Genomic DNA, 22,432 nt, shown 5'->3' on the forward strand with positions numbered 1-22,432 from the left:
ACAGTCATCATCTAATTCAGTGATGTTGTAAATTTGTGCTTGTAAGCCAATTTCACACATATGTCAATAAGTATTTTAAGGTTTGTATAACTTTGAACTAAAAATCTACAATTCAGTTAATCTTTATGTTAATTATAATTACACAATGGTACACAATAATACTTATTCTACTTCCATAATAATTACTATATGTATTTTTGCTATGTAATTTTTGATGCAGATTATTCCTGTGAGGTGAAAGAAATACTACTACCCAGACTTACTCCTCTTAACAGGGAAACATTTGTCCTAGTTACCTCTATAATGAACACAGGGAGATGAGCGCTCACTCTGGGACAGGGTCCCACCTTTGGTATTTCTTAGTAGTTCTAATATTAAACTTAATCTTGGATGATCTCTGATCAGTGTAGGTGGGGTGATGAGCTCTGACTCAGTGTAGGCAGGGCCAGGAGTGAAGGCAGCTAAACCCCTCTCACCTACAAAAGTAGCCCCCAGGGCGCGTGGCAAACCAAGCAGGCACACAGGGCACGGTGCAGTAGCTTGCACAGCAGCTCGTGCAGGAAAGGTGCTGTCCCCCTAACAGCTCAGAGAGAAGGAGGTCCAGTAATGGTCATTGCCCCCCTCCAGAAGAAACCTAGCCATGGCTTTCACTCAGCCAAAAGCCAGCACCAGAAGGCTTGTGGCAACCCAGATGGAGCTCCCACGAAAACGTGCAGCTTTGCAGGTCACAGGCTGCAGGGAGTGCCTGAGCTTGTCATTGCTACCGGAAAGCAGCAGAGATAACAAATGTGTGAAGTGTGACCAGGTGGATGATCTGCTCAGCCTGGTGGTGGAGCTGAGAGAGGAAGTAGAAAAGTCAAGGATGCAGAGGAAAGCCCGTCCAGGTTGGAGGAGCCAGGGAGAGTCGGTCAACCCCACACATCATGACCAGCTCTGCTAGAAAGACCAGAAAGGTGGTTGTCATCGGCAACTCCACTCAGAGGAATGGACGGCCTGGTGTGCCAACCGCACCCAACCCACAGGGAGGTCTGCTGCCTCCCTGGGGCCTGGGTGAGGGATGTCATGAGAAAACTCCCTTGTCTGGTACTGCCCTCTGATTACTGTCCCCTACTGGTCTTCCAAGTGGGCAATGATGAAGTCCAAATGACACGATGCCTGAGGGCAATCAAGAGAGATCTCTGGGCCTTGGGGTGACTGGCTTGAGGGATCAGGAGCGCAATGAGTTGTTTTCTTCTGCCCTGCCAGCCAGCTGCAGGGAATGACAGGGCATGTAATTGGAAGATCACACAGCTCAATACCTGGCTCGGGGCCCCATGTCAGTGGCTGCATTTTGGGCTGTTTGATCAGGGGTCAGTTTACACAGCACCAAGTCTGCTGGCAACAGATGAGGTTCACCTGTCTCGAAAGGGGAAAAGGATTTTAGGTCAGGAGTGAGCAGGGCCCATCAAGAGAGCTTTAAACTAGATTCGAAGGGGGAAGGGAATAAAACCAAGCTTGTAGAGATGAAGCTGGGGGTGGCTTCCCAGGGTTGGAGGCAAGAACAATAGCACAGCTGAAGTACATCTATGCCGATGCTCAATGCATGGACAACACACAGGAGGAGCTGGAAGCCGTCATGCAGCAGGAAGACTATGACATCATGGAAACATGGTGGGATAACTCGCATGAGTGGAGTGTTGCAATGGATGACTACAAACCCTTCAAGAGGGGATAGGCAAGGAAGGAGAGGCAGTAGGAGAGGTGAGGTCGCTCCATATGTCAGGGAGTGTTTTGACTGTCTAAAGTTGAATGATGGTAACAACAAGGTTGAATATTTATAGGTAAAGACCAGGGGGAGGGCCATGTCACTGAGGGTGGATGCCCTGGTCTGTTACAGACCATCCAACTAGGATGAAGAGACAGACAAAACATTCTACAAGCAACTGGGAGAAGTCTCAAGATCGCTAGCCCTTGCTCTCATGGGGACTTCAACCTACCAGATGTCTATTGGAAATACAACACAGCAGATAGGGAACAGACTGGGAGGTTCCTGGATTGTGTGGAGGATAACTTCTTGACACAGCTGGTGAGTGAGCCAACCAGGGGAGATGCCCCACTGGAGCCGCTCTTTACAAACAGGGAAGGACTGGTGGTTGGAGGAAATCTTGGGTGCAGTGATTATGAGATGATAAGAGTTTTCAGAGAAGGAGGGAAGTCAGCAGAACTTCTACCTTGGACTTCCAGAGGGCCAAATTTGGCCTGTTTACAACCATGGCTGACAGAGTCCCTTGGGACACAGATCTGAAGGGCCAAGGGGTCCAGAAAGGCTGGATACTTCTCAAGAAGGAAATCATAAAGGTGCAGGACAGGCCATCCCCACGTGCCAGAAGACAAACCAGCAGAGAAGACAACCAGCCTGGCTGAACAGAGAGCTTTGGCTGGAACGCAGGGAAAAAAGGAGAGCTTACTACCTTTGGAAGAAGGGGCAGGCAACTCAGGAGGACTGAAGGATGTTGCACGGTTATGCAAGGAGAAGATTAGAGAGGCAAAAGCCCACCTACAACTGAGGCTGGCCACTGCCTTAAAAGATCAAAAAATGTTTTTACAGATACATTAGAAACGAAAAGGAGGGCCAAGGAAAACGTGTACCCTTTATTGGATGTGGGGGGGAACATTGCCACAAGGGATGAGGAAAAGGCTGATGCACCCAGTGATTACTTTGCCTCAGTCTTTGATAGCAAGTTACTCTCTGGGTAATCAGCCCCCTGAGCTGAAAGACAAGGACGAGGAGGAACAGAATGAAGTCTCCACAGTTCAGGAGGAAATGGTTGGTCACCTGCTGCTCTACTTAAATACACAGAAGTCTATGGGGCTGGATGGCAACCAAGGATATCCAAGGATTGAGCTGACAGAGGAATTCACCAAGCTACTCTCCATCATTTATCTGCATTCATGGCAAACTGGAGAGCTCCCAGAAGCCTGGAGGTTAGCCAATGTGATGCTCATCTACAACAAGGGCAAGGAGGAGTATCCAGGAAACTACAGGCCTGTCAGCCTGACCTTGGTGCCAGGGAAGATTATGGAGCAGATCATCCTGAGTGCCATCACGCAGCACATGCAGCAGAACCAGGGAATCAGGCCCAGACAGCATGAGTTTATGAAAAGCAGGTCCTGCTTGACAAACCTGATCTCCTTCTATGACAAGATGACCCACCTAGTGGGGAGACGCTGTGGATGTTGTCTACCTGGACCTTAGTAAAGCCTTTGACACCATCTCCCACAGCATCCTCCTGGAGAAACTGGTGCTCAAGGCTTGGATGGGTGTGCTCTTTGCTGGGTAAGAAGCTGGCTGGCTGGCCAAGCCCAGAGTGGTGGTGGAGTTACATCCAGATGGCAGCTGGTCACAAGTGGTGTTCCCCAGGGCTCAGTGTGGGGGCCAGCTCTGTTCAGTATCTTTATCAATGAGCTGGATGAGGGGATCAAGTGCACCCTCAGTAGTTTGCAGACACCACCAAGTTGGGGGGAACTGTTGATCTGCTTCAGGGCAGGAAGGCTCTGCAGAGGGATCTGGACAGGCTGGACCGATGGGCCAAGGCCAGCTGCATGAGGTTCAGCGAGGCTCAGGGCCGGGTCCTGCACTGGGGTCACAGCAACCCCACACAACGCTACGGGCTTGGGGCAGAGTGGCTGGAAAGCTGCCTGGCAGAAAAGGACCTGGGGGTGCTGGTTGATGGCCGGCTGAGCGTGAGCCAGCAGTGTGCCCAGGTGGCCAAGGCGGCAAACAGCAGCCTGGCTGGTATCCAAAACAGTGTGGCCAGCAGGACTAGGGAACTAATTGTTCCCCTGTACTCACTCACCTCAAATCCTGTGTTCAGTTTTGGGCTTTCAAGAGGGACACTGAGGTGCTGGCGCGTGTCCAGAGAAGGGCAACGAAGCTGGTGAAGGGTCTGGAGCACAGGTGTTATGAGGAGCAGCTGTGGGAAGTGGGGTTGTTTAGCCTGGAGAAAAGTAGACTCAAGGGGGATCTTACTGCTCTCTACCTGAAATGAGGCTGTAGGCAGGTGGGTGTCAGTCTCTTCTCCCAGATAACAAGCCACAGGACAAGAGGAAATGGCCTCAACTTGTGCCAGGGGAGGTTTAGATTGGATATTAGGAAAAATGTCTTCACTGAAAGGGTGGTCAAGCATCGGAACAGACTGCTCCAGGGATGTGGTAGAATGATCATTGGAGTTCTTTAAAAGATGTGTAGACGCAGTGCTTGGTAACATGGTTTAGTGGTGGACTTGGCAGTCCTGCGTCAACGGTTGGACTTGATGATCTCAAAGGTCTTTGCCAACCTAAATGATTCTATGACGTAACAAAATCCCACCTAGAACAGTCTAGAAATGAAAATGCAGGCTCAATTCAAAGAGGGAAGAAATCCACTGGCATGGCTTTTTTTCTTCCCTTCCCATCTCAGTACTGCTCATTTCCTAAGTCACTAGATCGAACATGAGCCTTCTACATGTTTCTTTCAGTTTTTGACAATATCACCATTAACATAGTTAATCTTCCTCTTTATAGCTTTATGTTTATATGGTTCCTTATATCTTGCTTTAATGTGTATTGAGAAGTCTCAAACATACACCCTTTATGTTTCTACTCTCAACTCATTATTAATCTAAGCCTAATGGTCAAAGGAGTTGAACAGTTAAAAATGCTCCTGATGTAAGTGGAAATTAAACTTTGAATTTAAAAAGTACAATGCAAATGGGAAGTTTTAAAAAAATAATGATGCTTTCAAAGTGTTGTATAAAAATTGAATAGATATTTTCAAATGTTTTGGAGTAAGTTTTTCTCCTAGTATGTTTTACTTCCAGTCTGCAAAATGGGCACAGTATCACTTTCAGATCTGAACAACATGATGAAAAATAATCAGTTACACACTCAATATTATGCCTCAATCTTCAGAAGATAGTCCATGACAAAACCAATAACTTCATATAATGTGAAAGATTTGGAGGATCTGCTGAAAGTAGAACAGAGGAACATGACATCTACAATTAAATAAAAAGGAATAATGTTTAATAGCCATTACATGTGCAGCATCCTGTTCGTCATTAACCAGAGCTGAGATCTTGTTACAAACAGTATGTTATTATGTAATTAAATGTGTTGGAAATGCAAGTGCACATGGGAGTTGAATTAAGATTGCAAACTATGTTATTAATGCTTGGGTGGGGGTAGCTAGCAGCAGGAGTATTGTGAGCATCTCACCATTAGAAAGATCAAGACAGATGCTGAAGCTTTACAGTCTGCTGTTCCCATTGTTTGGCTCAAGGCAACTGCGTGCATGGCCAAGATTATAAGACAATCAGTGCTCCTGTTTTTCTAGATATTGGAGTGAGACAGCAGTTCAAATTCATGTGCCAATAGGAAATGTCTATGATGAATGTCAACCCCCTAATTCCCACTGCAAAATAGCGAAGAAAAGTATTTCCAAATTCATTTATCCACCATTATATATAATACAGTGTGCTAACTCTGAACATTTGCCTCAAAAAATTAGTTCAAAGAGCAATGTCTCTAAAACACAGCCACATTTATAAATGTTCCTAAGGAAGAACTAAGAAACTGTCTGTTTCTTCAGATTCAATACTCCACAGGAAAACTCTAAATATGCTAAAACTGAATATCCAAAGCTTTTCTGTATCCTGGATATTTAATTACATAACAGTAATAGTAATTACAAAATCTTTAATAGCATGACAGCATTTTAATATACTACTAAATATGCTTTAATAGCATATTCACCACATAACTTTTGATTCTCCCTTACTGCATTGACTTTTCCTGAATGAATTCTCAATCCTTACTGTGAAACTTAAATAACCTGAGGTTTCAAATTTTCATGTTCAACTTCAGTGAAATTTAGTACTATTTTTATATATTAAAAAACAATAAAAAACATAGCTTTGGGGCCTATACACCATTAGTTCCTTAGTTCAAGAACTGGTCTTCTGTTATTATTATTTCTATTACTGCAGTTGCTAATCTGGCTTTTAATAATTCACTGTAGTTGACTAAGATTAATGATGAGTAATACCAAATTCGTCCACTACAGATAATTTAACTGAGATACTAAATATCAAGTTGCCTAAACATACCAAGAATTACTGAGACACCCAACTCTGAAAACACAAGCTGGACACAATTTAATTCATAAAATACTGAAATGTTTGAGTCTGAATGTCTTCCCAAACTTTTAGGAACAGACTAGATTATACGCTGTCAAAACTGAATTATTTCTTGTGATACTGCAATCATAAATATTCATTATCTGTTCTATTGAACTATCAAATTCAGTAAGTCAGGGAGAACAAAAACATAACACAGAGAAACCAGTCAGTCAGTTACTTCATTGTATTAAAATTCTGAATAACCGAAGATTTATTTCATGTCTTGGGCATAATGTCTCCCTCACACCCCTTGCCATATCTCTCTTCTCTGTATATACATGTTAGGCTTTGACACTTGCATAACTGCATCTGCAACAAAACTTGGGTCACGAGTTCTGGTTTCTCCTAATCTTTTAGATAATGACCTTAAGTTCATATTTTTATATATCTTAGGCATAGTCAGGTCTGTCCCTGCAATAAAATGAAAACTTCTGTGCAATTTTAATATTCTTTCACTTAAAATTACAGCAGAAACATGTTGCACAAATGACAATATCTACATCTGTGCTGCCAGTCATTAAAACAATTTAGATGGTTGAAATTGTTAAATCGCCTTCAACTGAAGAGAAACCTCAAATGTCAAAGCTTGGTTTGTTGTCAGCATGCTTCATACTCAGCTGCTACCTTTCCATTTTTTATTAATGCTTAGAAAGAAGTCACACATCAAGGTCAGTTAGCACGCTCACCAGCTGTTCAGCAAGTTTACTCACCCTTTGACCTTCTTTGCCAGGTGGACCTTGGGGACCCTCCAGTCCTGGCAAACCCTGAAAATACAAACATTAAACAAATGTAGCATTCAGTGTTATTTATCTTACATTATTCTATAGAAGTAAGACTAAGCCAAAGAGTCAGATGTCAAGACAAAGCATTTATTTCTAATAATAAAAATAGGTTATTCATAATAACTTCTTTCAGGATAACGTTATATTCAGGTGTGAGAAAAATGCAAACAATAATTACTAATTACATTCCTCCTTATAAAGGCCAAAGCATTTGGAAAAGAAGAGGTAAGTGAGTGCTACTTAAGCATAGCTATGTTTAACTACATTGTTACATGAAAAGTGATTCATCCTGTTAAGTTTGGATGCCATAAGAAAAAAAGGAAGAAATGCTACATTAAATGAATGACACCTTACTCTACAACTCAAATTCAAATATAGTCCCTGAAGGGGGAGGGGAAGGGAAGGGAGGGGAGGGAAATGGGACTAAATATAGCAGAAGGCTGTATGCTTGCTGTATTGAAAGAACCAGCCCCATGCAGCTTCCTCTGTGTCCCTGGCTCAGCTTTTTAAAACCCTTCAGAGCCACTTCTGTCTCGCCCTCTCCCCTGACCAGGCACAGGAGCTTTGGGTGTTTTGAACGTACCCTTGACTTGTGAGCCTGCCTTCTGAACTCAGCGCAAGAATCTGCCTTTGCAGTCACAGACAGAATCACAGACTGTTTCCAACACTTTGGGGCTTTAATTTTATATCTGATTAATGTACAATATAAACATAAAGCCTTCAAATAACACCTCTGTACTTGGAACAGTGTCCCTTGCCCCTTAACTTTATGTCACCTTGGAACACAATTTCTAAAAAAAATTACTTCGAGGAAGCTATCCAATTTCCATTATAGCAACAAGAAATATGAAATCTGTTTCAATGTAATCAGCAAATAGTACTGAACAGTTCTACTTTTTATAATTTTAAAAAAAGTATTGAACGCAATACTGCATATTCTAACAGGCTATCACAAAATTAAATAAATTATCTTCAGTTTATGTAAAAGTTTGAAATATTAATATGTTAAATTCTTAACCATTTAAATTACTCAGACTCACATATTGCTTCAACTTGAGTTACATCTTTGATCAAATTCTGAACTCTTTATTTAAACTCAATTACACATATTTATTGCCCCAGTAAGGGTAAACTAAAGCCCTTCGAGAATCATGTTTTTAAAGCCTCCAGATTTCCAGAAATGAATTTTAAAAGTTCATTTATAATCTCTAATTCCCAAGATACACTTGAGAAACTAGTGGGCATGCCAAAGCTGCTAGATCATGTATCTACCAGTGATGTTTTAAGTTGTTTAGAATTAAGTATGACTTAAATTTTAAATAAAAGTAGTCAGTTCAAGAGTTTTTCTATTCATTTCTCTACTTTCAAACACTTAAGCTAGAACACTACCTCAGATAGTATTTCACTTCAGTTTATAATGTAAACAAGGTAAGGTTCAGGATCATTTACACAACTGATAGGCACCATTTCCATCTTTCTGCAAAAGTTTATGGAACTAGACTATGCATGACAATGTTGTGTCCAACAAATAAATCATGGTAAGTTAATTACAGTGCAGTTAAGTAGCTTATACATGCACAAACCCATAAAGCAGTATGTGAATATGACCTCCATAAAATTTCTCTGTTTCTCCTCAGGATAGTTTGGAACTTGCAGAGAATTCTGACTGTCCAAGTGTTAGCAGTATTCTACATTTGTGGAAAGATTCTGAGAATTCAGGAAGAGGTGGAGTTATGTTTTGTTAATATTTCATTTATAGGGACAACTTTATGCAGGGGAGTGAGATGAAAACCTGTAATGTCTGTTTTATGGAGGAGGAAATACTTAGCCTCTCATATCTGTACAATAAGGCTCCAAGGGGACAAAAATTACACAAGAATGTAACTGCACAATAATGATAATTAATAACCAACATTTTTGTCCAAGACTGACTTTTATTCTTTTTCTTCTCTCTACAATATCATTGTCAAGAAAAAGGAACCAGATAAGGAGGTTTATCTTCGAGGAAAGGGAGGAGAGCAGCTTACAATTGGAAACTAGGCAGGGAGGACTACCCTGTACAAGGAGCCACATCCTGACATTGAAACTGAGGTAAAAGTTCACACTAACTTCAGTGGGATCTTTGGTTTAAAAAGTGGTAAGACAACATGAACCATGTTAACTAATATGGCTGTAAAACTGCCAGAACCTGGTAACGGTACTGACTTAGCAATGCTATCCCTGTTCAGCATTCACTGGATGAGATCCTGGAAAAACAACTGAAGAAGAAACCTGTGGGAGGAACTAAATGGAAAACTCTACAGTGAAATCTGTCTAAAGGAACAAATAAAACACCCCCTGTTGAACTTCTGTAAATCTTGGCAATGAATGTAACAGTTTAGCACAGAAGTACATATTTGTAGGAAGACAAAGTATCTGCTTAGGTCTTATGCCTATTTAACTTCTAGAGATCTCCATCTGGAAATCAAAGATCAGATTCTTGACTGCCTCAAGTCACAGACAGCACAGTGGGTAGACAAAGCCCACCAAGGGAGCCCACCACCGCAGACAGAAAAGGACAGAATATAGACCGAGTATATGCATGTGGCCTCGCGGGATATGCCATTGATTGTGTTGAAAACATATATGTCAGAAAGAAATCCATTTTACATGTAGCATCTCCCCAGGCAAACAACGTCCAAAGCTATCAAAATGATTCACTGTCTGTCACCCTGATAGTCTCGCTCTGGCAAGAGGGTGGTATGGCAGTGAGCAACAGGAGGCGTAGGAATAGCGCAAGACAAAGTGAGATATAAGAACAGCCCATTCCTGTAGCGTCAGACCGGCAGGAAAATATAATGCATCCTTACAGGTAGCCTGATATGCACAGGATTTTCCTGATCTGCCAGGCCACCTTTGAGGTTGGAAGGTGGTAGCCTTCTACCCACTTCATGTAGAAGCAAACTGAAATAACATATGAAGTCTTTAGGGCTTGTCCCTGTCACACACCAGGCAAGCCCCTTGGATTTACATGCCTGAAGCAGCTTGAGAAACATCAAGTGCAAATCTCTCAAACATTACCATGTAGTCTGGGGAAAAAAGAGTCAGTAAGCTGGAAATGGGCTCGGGTACATCTGAAACTTAGAAAATCTATTACAATGAGCGAGGATGGCTATGAAAACAGATGAAACACGATGCACAGACAGGCACAAGAAGCTTGCACAAGTTCTTGAAAATTGAGAGTGGAAACTTGTGAATTCCTTTATAAAAGGTAAACCATAGGCGTTGGTAAGGGAAAAGATGCTGGTTGTAAAGCTAAATAAAGAAAAAGCAAGCATGCTATGAAGCACATGCTGACAGATTTTCAAACAAAATGTTGCCAAAACTTAGAATAATCTTTAGTTGAGGGAATATAGGAAAAATGACAGATTTAAGAAAAAAAGCTACAGAAGAATAAGTTAGCTTTTAAAAGAACTTGCATGACATTGAAAATATATGTAGGAATTAATATTTTAATACTTAATATTTTTTCAAGTATCAGGAGATAAAAGCTATTAAGTGTTATTAAAATTGAAATGGTAGAAGAAAAATGTGTTTGGAAGTAACAGAAAAGTAATCTAACAGTTGAGCCAGTTAAGCTGTTTTAAGTTTCATAAACTATCAATTTAAAGTGTGTTAGCTGGCATGTAGCTATCAGAAACCACTTATTACAAAAGGGTTAAAATCCTGTCATGTGAACCTGGAGGTACAAAAACATTTTTAAATGCCTGATACATCACAACAAGCATCTGCAGAGACATGGTGGTGACCTGGTTCATAAATTTAATAGCTTAGAGTAACTGCCTAGGAATGCACACTGAACAAAAGCAAAGGTTTTATTGTGACCCCTTAGTGAATTAAAATAAAACAAAACAAACAAAAAAAAAATCCCAGCTGAAGTGAGAGAATGAAGTTACTTGAAATTGTAATTTGTATTACTTCCTCTGGAAGCTTATGGACGATGGCAAAAGAGTAAAATATTAGACGACATTTTTTTGTATTCTGGAAGTTGCTTCAAAGCATAGGTGATAGTTTTTTAAGCAGAAAGCTAGACAGCTGCCTTACATACTCATAGGTAATGTTGCTGAAATAGGTTCTGAGCTGGCAGCCTTTCCTTCTCAACACAAATTAGAATACAATACAAATGCTAACAATAGCAAGGCAGATCTAATTAAGGCACAAAAATTATTTCATTACAGACTGGTTTCTGTGTTCTATACCCAAACTACTTACCTATTTTTTTCCTCACTATGAATTCCAGCAAACACATGACCTCAATTTATGTGGAATAAATGCTACTAGGCAGGAAGAAAGTATATGTAGTTTAGTGAGATGAGTCAATTGAAAACAGAGGCAAAGCCTAAATTAGGCATGCAGAAACACCTTGGTAGTGTTTTAAACCACTTGAATATGTGAGCTTTTATAATGATAAAACTTGCTACTTTAAAAAGACACAGCTATAATAGACATGATTCAGCTAAGTAATTTGAAAACAGTATGTTTACAAACAGAAAGGTATAGCTGTACTGAAACAAAATCAACACAAACCATTTTAAAAGAGAATTGGTGGGCTATTCCCACTGCAGGGGTTTGACCTATTTCTTCAATGTACAGTTCTCACCAGGACAAAAAACATCTGTCATGCTGATGTACTACATAAACAATGATCCTTCTGTAAAACCCACAAGCAGACCAGCACAGAATCACACAAATCAATAGTCAGGTAAAAAGCAACCACAGATTTCCAAGTTCCTGACATAACATAATGTGTGATCATGGATCATTGTGGGATGGATGGTACTGCTGTGGCTGTACTCATTCAAGAATGTCCCAGCATCCCAGACAGGATGCATCAAGATGCAGTTCAATTAGATCTTAAATTCATCTACCTATCTGGAGGTGTTACCAGACAAGTTCTACTGTGCAGGTCACGATTGTCACTGTGATTCTTCTATGCTATTTTGAGGATATTTTCCTCTTTGGTCTGTATCATATGGAGGGGAAACGCGTGCCCTCCTCTTGTGTAAGAATGGGCTATTACCCTCAGCAAGCAAAGGAGCTGAAATATAAAGTTTACCCACAGTCAAGGTGGCTTACAGTGTTGGCTTCCCAGATATCTTCAAGATAGTTTACTTGCTGCCATTGTCCTGCTGACCTACCTCAAAGCTCAAACAGGAGAGTGAGGAAGAGAGAGAACTTAAAATATGGCTATGATTGTTTCTTTTTCTTGTCCACAAGACTGTCCAACACCACCCACACAAAAATCCACAGAGCATGCAGACACACCTCACTTATAAAATTCTGCTAGAATGGGAAAAATGGCAGAGGAAAATCACAGATGGATGACTAATTTCTTGTACTACCATTCAGTGAGGGGAATTAGACTACCACTTATCTCAAATACCTCTATCATCAGCATTTCCAAATACAACCTGGTCTCATTCTCATCCTTACTGAAGTAAGTTGAGATGGCAAGCTGAAAGATTTGTACCCCCTGTTTGGCCTTTTATTGCTACTGCGGTAATCATACTGTTTTGCTTAGGAGTGGAAAGTTGAATAGGCCACAATTTGGCTTTCAAAAATGCTGCCAACCCATTTACTTCTGTGGGAAAGGAGACAGCATTTAGCAGAAGTATTTCAGTCTGCCAGAAAACACGATCAGCTACGTTTTCATGGTAATCTATTACTGACGTGAACAGAAAATAGGTTCCTTGCTGATCTCATTATGCTTTGGGTTTGGTCATTTCTGTAGCGCTCTCTGGTAAGTTGAAATCTGCTTTGCTTCAGAGATAATAGTTTCAAAGGGAAAATGGAAGAGTAATTTCACAGAAGTTCACACTTTATGAAACTAGTACTTTTAATAGACATGGCTTTATTTTCTAAGCAAAAAAAAAGTATTATTTAAAATCCTGGGGAGTACTTTGAAATGATTCTTTACATTGGTGTCTACTGTGTATGGGACTATTCTCAAATCATTCTTCTAACGAAGGACATATAAATCACATTTGTGCCAACTTAGCAGACACTGAATTTTTGAAAAATAAGTGTTCTGTGAGGCTAAGGCATCAATCTTCACTTGTACCTTCAGTATCGGTATTACTGCATAAAGAAGATAAACAGACTGAAACTGCTCAAACATCTATTTCACTAAAAGGGTAATCTTAATAGGATCTGCTTCCATACTTAAAAAGCATTTTTTAAAGAAGAGAATATTTGCAAGTTATACTGTGAGAGTTAAAGATCACCGTATCACATGCAGAACAACTGAACAGTTCAGTATTTTCACGAAATTATTACATTTCCATTAAAAAATCTCAAAAAGATTTTTCTTAGAGGGATATATATAAAGAAGATCTTTAGAATAAAAATACAATTTTCTGTCTATACTTTCTTTAGTTAACTAGACTTGCTCTCCTTTATTTTTATGTCATTATCTGAAAAGAAAGAGAGGATAATATTAGCTGAGATGCTTACTAACGAGGGATGTGTGTGTGTGGGTGCCCCTTCTTAAGTAATACAAGTTATTCAGATGACTTATTTTTTCCACTGTGAGACAAGAAAGGAACTGTGTGCAGAAGTCAAGAAAAGCAAAAACTGGCACACAATCTTTCAGGAAGAATCATCCAAAATACTGTTGCCCACTACAACAGCAAGGATGCTGGGATACCAAATGCCTCCTCTTTGGAGCTCCGTATAAATGCCAAATAATTACACTATGACTCAAGTAATGCATCAAATGAATTTATGAAATTCCTAGGCAATGCTGCCAAAAGTGAATTTTAACTTTACACACATTACTGCTGAAGGTCTGAGGGACAAGCTGCGTAATCTGTTGCTGATGTTTGTTTAGGGAGAGGAAAGCCAAAAGTGACGGCAGAGCCTGCCCAGGCCTGAACCTGCAGCTTCCTCCCACAGCCGCCTCCGCGCCGCACTTGTGCGCCAGCTTCATTCGGCTCGATTTAACCAGACCTGGGAGCCAACATTTCAACTATCTGTTTAGTAAGCAAGTCTTGGGGACTTCTGTCTGTGACTGACTTAAGCCTCGGCTGCTGCGTAAACACTTGGTGCCATCTGGATGACTATTTTATAACTCCTGAAAGGGATAGGTTCACAGGAACGTACGGATGGATGCTTGTTTTCCTCAGGAACTAAAAGCAGCATATCGAGTGTCAAGAGGAATAGTTACCATATATTTTACAAGAGATGGCTGCACTACCTTCCCTCACCTGTCACTCTTCTGACACGGCATGCACAGGCTTAAGCTGGGGATACCAGAGCGGGCAAGTTGCAGAGCCAGCTGTGCCCCTGCAGAAAACAGTCCCCCAGCTTCTGCCACTAAATTCCACATCTTGACAAAACCACAGAACAGAGCAGTATAATCCCTTTGGTTTATTCTCTGAAGGGTCCTCGGCTACAGTACAATTTATCAGGGAACTGAAACCTTTAAAGACTAAACTGCTTTCCATAAAGTTGGCATAATTAGGGAGAAAAGTTCAAAATATACTCCCAGCATGTATTATAAGACACTGGAAAAATACTAAAGAAAAGAGACATATAGTATTTACAGAGCAATTCAGAAAGAACATACCAGAGAAATTAAAGACAGCAAAAAAAAAGGATAAGAATCAATCATGACTTTGGACTACTCCCACAAAACTACCACCATAACTGAGGAGACAAAACCAATACATATATCTTGAATTGTGCACTGTTAACTGACTCCATGGAAACACAGAAAAACTTAATCTCCTTCCTAAAAGTGCTTAATTATGCACATATATGTCAAAGTTAACAATCCAAGCCACTAAATGTATTTGTACAAATAATGCATGAATCAAACAAATACACTTAGAACTAGCGAAATTACTAATTTCATTAGGATTTTACATAAAGCTTATAATTTTTTCATGTATTTTTTATAGCCTAGCATATTTTGCACTACAATGCTGTTTCTTTTCCTCCACCTCTAGTTCACATCAACCAAGAATGATGAAATTGTATTAACAAGACTTCCATACCTGCCTTAAAGAAATTTATAGAAACCCACAGGCTGCAATTCTAATCCCATCTCTTTTCACTGCAGAAATGTATAGTAAGGCACACAGAATTTTCCTTCTGAGTTCTCTGCTACTGCTGCAAGTGAGAAGTTTTAAGTGTGTACGCACTCTAGGATTTCAGTTGAGATTTTCTGCTAACTGACATCAAGCAGAAATGTTCAAAGCTCTGCTTTCTTTCCCAGAGCAACACACTTTTTCTGAGCTATGAAATTTCCATTACAAATTCATAAAATCATTCTTGCATCTTAAAAAGCAGCAGTATTATTTCCCCGGTTTTGTGGTTTGGCATATGTGCATCCACCTGACAGCTTGTTACAGCTCTTGGGCATTTATGAATTCTGCCATACATACTGCCTCCAAGTATCCCTCATTCCTTACAGAGACTATAATGGCTACATCTGTCAGTTGAACACTTTTAAAAATACAGCTTTTTTTTCTAAGTACCAATAACTTCATTCTCTTCCGTGATTTTTCATGGAGGGCAGAGCATGCTTGCTGAGCTTTTGAGCAGCACAGGATTTCCTACACATCAGGGATGACCAAACATTTAGACACAGGTTCACTGATGCCTTTTCGATTTTCACAGGTACCGATAGCACAGACAAATGAAAACCCAAGAGTTTCTACAACTGTTAGATTCTTCTGTAGATTAACTATGGACAACTCTCCACGGACTGAAGTACCACCAACCAGCTGCTTGGGAATGACTGCAGTGAAGCAGTCTCAGTCTTTTGCCACCTTCACGCTCCCCATGCTGAGGACAGGACCATGGTGCAGGTCTTTGTGTGGGGAAAATGCTCTGGCCCCACATGATGCTGCCGATACTCTAGCTTATGGTGATACCAGCATATATGGTAGACCTTCTCCAACTTATTCCACTAATGTATGATTTCTATGGAAATACACAGGAATGGAAGAGCTGCATAGGGCAGCAGAGCTCTGTAATGCCATCATTTCCCACGTGTCTTGATATGCAATTGCATGAGAGCAGAAGGTCGATGACCCATGCTCAGCTGTCCAGTTTGAGCAAAAACAAGTCCCTTTCAATAATTCCTCCCTCCCTGCCCAAATGTATTTTGGACTTGGCTCTAACAGTGTTTCATTATTTTTACTCCTCTTCCCCCCTGTCCTCAGCATAATAATTCATTTTGCATTTTGATAAAAAGAAAGAAATCCTTTTCACATTAGAAAAAACTAAAAATGACTGTAAGTAGAAGATAAATTTATCATGTTATGCATAAGTCCCAAATGAATGGAACATTTTAAAACTTTTAATAGGGTTCATAACTGAAACACTGATGTCACGTTTTGGCGATAACAGCATGAATGATCCTGACATAGTAAGTTTTCATTCAGTGACAAATGAACCTTGATACTATCTGACCTACTACTTATTCACAGTGAGATATGTATCTTCCTTTCATGATTATATATCATAACAGTCACAGCCACACAGAAGTCACACAAATAAAACAACTCTGAAGACTGAATTTTCCCCGAGCCACCACCATTCATGTAATTCATCTTCTTTTAGCTCTTGCCAACAGAAACACATAACTATTGACAGTGGTGCTGAGAGAGAGCCTTCCTGCTGGGCCATATATTCCCACAGTGTCGTAACCTGTCTTCAGATTGCTAAACCAATTCACACTCACTCTTGTCTCTTCTCTCAGTTAGCAGTTATGCAAAAAAAAAATGTTTCAGTACGCCAGTTAGTAACATCCTTCTGACGACTCATGTGTGCTTTACCAAAATTTAAATGTTTCCTTTTAGAAAGTGTAAAGATAACCATCAGTGGATGTACCAATGCAGAAACAGCTTGCTGTGCCCGAATCAACTGAAACATTTGCACAGCATTTTATAATCAAAGAAATGTAATTCTCTGACAGTCCTTTTTACGAAACTGAACCACTTAAGATACAGAAGGAGTAACTTCAGTCAATTTGAAAGCAGCTTCTGATTTTTGATATCACACTACTAGCCTCTGAGTATAACTCTCAGGAAAGCTGAGTGTCCACAGCTGTGACCAAAGACAACGCATGGATCCAAAACAGGCCTAACATATCCAGGTGGTGCTATCAGAATGGATGTAATAATTTTTTCATCATTTACACAAGAAATGCTCAAAAGGACCATTCTATGGTCCTATAGCACCCCAAAAATAGGCATTCTCAATTCTTTTTCCTGTGTCATATCTCCAGAAGTATCCTATTTCTATTTCCATGATCCCGTCAAGGCCTGTAAGAATCTATCTGAAGCAAGATCTACTCCAATCCATCTACTGCAGCAACGATCCTAGAATCAAGGCTGTTCATTAAAAATCTTTCACTGTTAACTCTTCCAACACACATTTTGACTGTATATTCAAGAGCTGAAGGACAGAATTGGCCCTGTTTACCTCTAGCGAGACATGAACCGTAGCAAACAGCCACTGATCTTGGGACACAGTACTAACTTATCTTCAGGAAATCAAGATACCATAAAACATAAAATATGCATAAGTACCATAAAACATGGCAACTTAATCTTGAAACTGTAAAGTAGAATTTATTTTTACAGTATGGGTCTCTGGTTACAACCTTCAATGTTTGTCAGATCTAATGAAGATGCTTGCTGCTATGGTCTTGGGAATGAAGAGGGTGAAAAGACAACATATAATCATTTACACTATGAATGATAGTTTTACAGTTTTTTTAGGATTACATGGCTAATATGAATAGTGTAGAAGTAGTTCATAGTACTGAGTCTGGGAGAAGAGCTATTTATGCTGTGGAACTACAGCCTGGGGATTTGGGAGTTTTTATCTTTGCTTTAATTTTTGCCATGCTCTCTTCCACCATTCTCAACTGTTTTTACCCAATTGGACTTTCCTTAATGGGACGCCTTCTCATTTCAGTTTGTAAGCAAAATCACTTGGTTTCAGACAGAATTTATTACTTTTATGAAGCAGCACTTGCCCTGGAGAGTTTTGGGGACATTTCTCTTCAGGCTTCATACATGCCTGGGGCACAGATCATTGCAAGGAAACTAAAAACCTCTTCCACCATCTCTATAGCACTATCTAGCCACAATACAACTAATATGCAGGCCAATTCTCCTTTCTGGTGCACAGGCACATACCAGATCCTCACAAAGTAACGGTTAGATCCATACTGAAGAAGTCTCCTTGACACTTAAAAGACAACTAATCGTCATGTCTGACCTCACATTTTATTTTCTTCAGCTAAATTACATGAAAGGGAATAAATGAATTAGTGACCAAATTTGCAACTTCCTGAGTCTGATACACAGACCTTTTCTATAAAGAAGGAAAGATACCTATTTGCTTTTTTCCCTCTAAGAATTGTAGAAACTTTAAAAAACCTGTATTATCAAAATATTGTTCTTCACTAGAATCTAGTACATTATTTTTTTCATCATTATAATGTTGCGTTTATTTTTCCTTTCCAGACTGTGTCTTTTATGCATATCAGGGCATTAAGTAAGATACAAAGACTGTATAGATGTGAATACCACGACACATAACTCTGCAAGTGTTTGAAAGGACAAACTCTAAACAGTTTGCTATTTGGTGTGAAAAGAATATTGCAACCTCCTTTTTTGGAAAAAGAATGCTTCATACTGAAGCATATGTTATTCTCAAATATTTGACATATCCAATCACTGACTTTTTAATGGACTATAATTAAGCAAATACTGAAATTAATTAAATTATTTTTATTATCGGTAGCAGCATTATCGTGTAATAAAAGAAACCAGAAGCAGATGACGTGTTTCATAAAAGACAATGGTCTAATGTCTTTGTGGTACCCAAAAATGGAGTGAGCACAGGCAGTGCGAGCGTGTGTGACATCAGCAGTGAATATCAAGCTGGACTGGCTAGCAAGTAGGTGAATATATACATTGTATATATGTACGTATTTATCATTCCCAGACCATTGTCATGATCAGTCAGAGAAAGTAACAGGATGAAGTTGTTGGTGCTGTTTGTGGGAGTGCTGAGTGTGTCCACCTCTGTTGACCTGTGTGGCCAGACATGTCTGTGTGTGTGTTTGTGTACCTACTGGGAATGCAGGCTCAGCCCTGCTACCAGTTGGACCTGAGGACAAGGAGCTGTGGCACCCTCACATCTATCTGGATATGTCCCCACATCCTTAACTTTCTGAAAATAGGGTCCTCTGTGTCAAATTTGAACTTACGCATGCTATATATATAATACTCTGTTGTACACAGGGCATTGCACTCATAACTAAGTACTTAATAAAATAACCTGGCAATAGAATATTTACAATATCTTAAAAAAGCATTATTTAGATTTCCAAGCTTTTACTTAAAAATGTTTTTCACTAAAAATAACAAGGGAATTCTTTGACTTTAACCAGCTTATGATATCTATACATAGAACAAATTAAAAAAGAGTATTTTTGCTAGCATTTTGTGGGAAATGAGATGTTTTAAATATGCTTATTTTCTCTATATTTATAAAATTCCATTTTCCCTGCTTCACAATTCCTACAGGAAATGCAGAGGCACTGCACAGTGAGGGACCTGCTCTTAAATTTAACAATAAAAGTATTTATATTGCAAATAAGCTAAAACCTGCAACATTTCTTAGTGATTTTCTTTCATCTGTTTTTGTTTCACATGTACTTACACTCAAGGCAGTTGGTCCCGGAGGTCCTGCATCTCCCTAATTAAAACAGGAGAGTAAGTAAACCAGCAATCTCTTTAGTTCTATGTATTAAACCCCTATGCCTTTTAGAGGATATATACCACGGCAGAAGTAAATCCAGTATAAGCATCACACATGCTCTGATTACAAAAACATATGAGCAGAAAAATACTCTTTTTCAGTAATGGCATAGATGTAGACAGTTCACTACAGGTTAAATGGAAATAAAAAATGACAGGCTTCTGCATAAATGAATCACAGCTTAAAAAAACCCAATCCTTCAAAACACATTTGCATATTTTAAATTACAAGATGCAGCTTATATGCACAATGCAGCCACTGAAGTCAATGTGACAAGTTCACATACGTAAAGACATCTGCCTGTGTCAACGTTCACAGAATTAGGTCACTGAGATATGAATTGCCTTATGAGACCTTCAGGTTCAGTCCCATAGGAGCAAATCAGATCACCAGAGCAATTCAGAACACTGAATTTAGGCTCCTGTTCTGAATTCCTTTCAAAATTTGTTGTAAGAAAGAGTGATTATCTTTCGTATTTACAGTAAGCCTGTATTCATATTCTTCAACGCTCAAGCTGGCGTTGAACACACAAATGGCAGCAGTGGGTGTTTGTCACATACAGTTAAAGCAGTATGTTCAATATTGAAGAAATATTATGCACACTCACACATACAACTTTATAGATAAAGAAGTACCTTTTCTCCTTTAGCACCAGGCACACCAGGACTACCAGGGTCACCTTTTAGTCCCTGGGCAAAAAAGAAAAATGCATTATTTGTTGTCAACTGTGGAAAGAGCTGGACAAAATCCTGTAGTATTGTGGTTAGCATATATTAATGAACTAAGCCTTAAAATACTATCCCATTACTAGTACTACTACCTCATAATTCTTTATTTTCATTATTTTGTGAACAGAGAAACATCTATCAAATACTGCATGTGTCTTTAACATGTAATTAAACATATAAAGCTGAACTATCTAGTTGATTGTGCCCTGTTAGGGCAAGTAGCACATAAAAATACAAAGTTCCTTTGCAGTCCCAGTAGGTCTGTGTCTTGCATGGCTAACAAAGATAGAATACTAGAGAAAGTACTAGTGCATTCAGTTAACTTCTGCTAAAATCTGGAAAGCGGCAGAGATGGACAGAGAGCTGCAGATTCTATGTTTCATGTAACAATGCGGAGCTGGTGAGCTACAGCAGGGTACAGCTCAGAGCTGCTGCACATTCTCCAACACTCCAATCCTCACCAGTGTTTGAAAAGGCAATTAAAGAAATAACCGGGTCCTCAGTAACTCCCTCCTTAGTTCTGCCTACAGCTGGAGAAGCAGACAACACTGCCTAGTCTTACACATTACATACGCAGCATTTCACAACTGCAGAATCATACAATGGTTTGGGTTGGGAGGGACCTTTAAAGGTCATCTAGTCCAATCCCTGTGCAACAAGCAGGGACATCTTCAACTAGATCAGGTTGTGCAGAGCCCCATCCAACCCGACCCTGAACATTTCCAGGGATGGGGCATCCAGAACCATTCTGGGCAACCCATTCCAGTGTTTCACCATCTTCATTGTAAAAAATTTCCTCTTTACATCTAGTCTGATTTTTCCCTCTACAATATCTACAATACAGCTCTTCCACTAACATATCTCACCAGAAGCAGCCCAAAAAAGCATAATCTTTAGCACCTAGCCCAATCTCTGTTGTCTTCTCCTTGCTACAAAATAAATGGAAAATCAAGAGGTTCTGAAATATGCCCAGCAAATTCAAGTCATTCTGCAGTAAGGAATGAACTCAATTCTGATGTTGGACCAACCTACCAGGAACTCCTTTTTGGTCAAGCCCAAAGACACGTTCTCGTGCCTTCCCTCTGATCACTGCTTTAGGGCATGTGACAGGAAAGCACATACACTCCAAGTCAGAGACAGCTCTACAGGTTCAAAATTTTTACTTAGAAACCAAATGGCTATAATGTAGGCAATACAGGACCAAATTATAATGAGATGCTCCACAACTAGGCTACCATCATTACTATTGTGGAAGTTAAATAGGTCAAGGACAGAAAAGATTCATCTACATCTGAATTAGGGTTTACTAACTTAAGTTCTTCCCAGCCCCCTTTTTGCCCTTGCAAACTCTCTTCCTCAGTTTGCAGTAATTGTAAAGATAGAGACAACTGGCATGAAAATGATAAGTAACATCTGTGCCTTGGTGGGTACAGAAACATGAAATCAGTGAGTGTTCTAAATACTACATATTTGTGCAACTTCACTTCCTGCTAAAATTATATTAATTCACCATCTGGAAGGAACATCATTTAGAACTATATGAGCATTTAAGTACCCACTTTGGATTAAATTTGTGGTTGTTGTAAATACCCCTGATTTAGCTTTGATTTTTCCTTTATTAAGCTTGCCAAATATGCAATAGTTAAATCAGAAGTAGTTTTGCTGTTTGGATTTTAAAAATGTAATAGGCAGATGGATTCAAAAACCAGGCCAAAAATTCCTTTCTCTTTACAATCTGCATATTTATGACAGTTTTAATATTGTCTCCACTTACTACATTTTACTTTCCACCTCCTCCTTTACACAGTCTGAAACACAACGACTCCATATTCTAAAATGCCATTTTAGGGAATTTTGAGGTATGCAAACTGTATGGATTTGGATCAAAATAAAAATG

At 39.7% G+C, this 22,432-nt stretch overlaps 1 protein-coding gene across 5 annotated transcripts in view; it reads right to left on the bottom strand.

Moving 5' to 3' along the window:
- The window catches only part of COL19A1 (collagen type XIX alpha 1 chain), a 209,414-nt gene that overhangs the window by 83,706 nt on the left and 103,276 nt on the right, over nt 1-22,432 (bottom strand). For all 5 annotated transcript variants that reach the window (XM_080388821.1, XM_080388820.1, XM_080388823.1 and 2 more), the window contains 3 exons: nt 20,443-20,496; nt 19,709-19,744; nt 6,908-6,961 (listed from right to left, as the gene is read on the bottom strand). In XM_080388821.1, the coding sequence (XP_080244947.1) occupies nt 6,908-6,961; nt 19,709-19,744; nt 20,443-20,496 (144 nt within the window). The remainder of the gene's footprint in view (nt 1-6,907; nt 6,962-19,708; nt 19,745-20,442; nt 20,497-22,432) is intronic.

The sequence above is a fragment of the Falco punctatus genome (genome assembly GCF_963210335.1).
Source record: "Falco punctatus genome assembly, chromosome: 5".
Classification (NCBI taxonomy): domain Eukaryota; kingdom Metazoa; phylum Chordata; class Aves; order Falconiformes; family Falconidae; genus Falco; species Falco punctatus.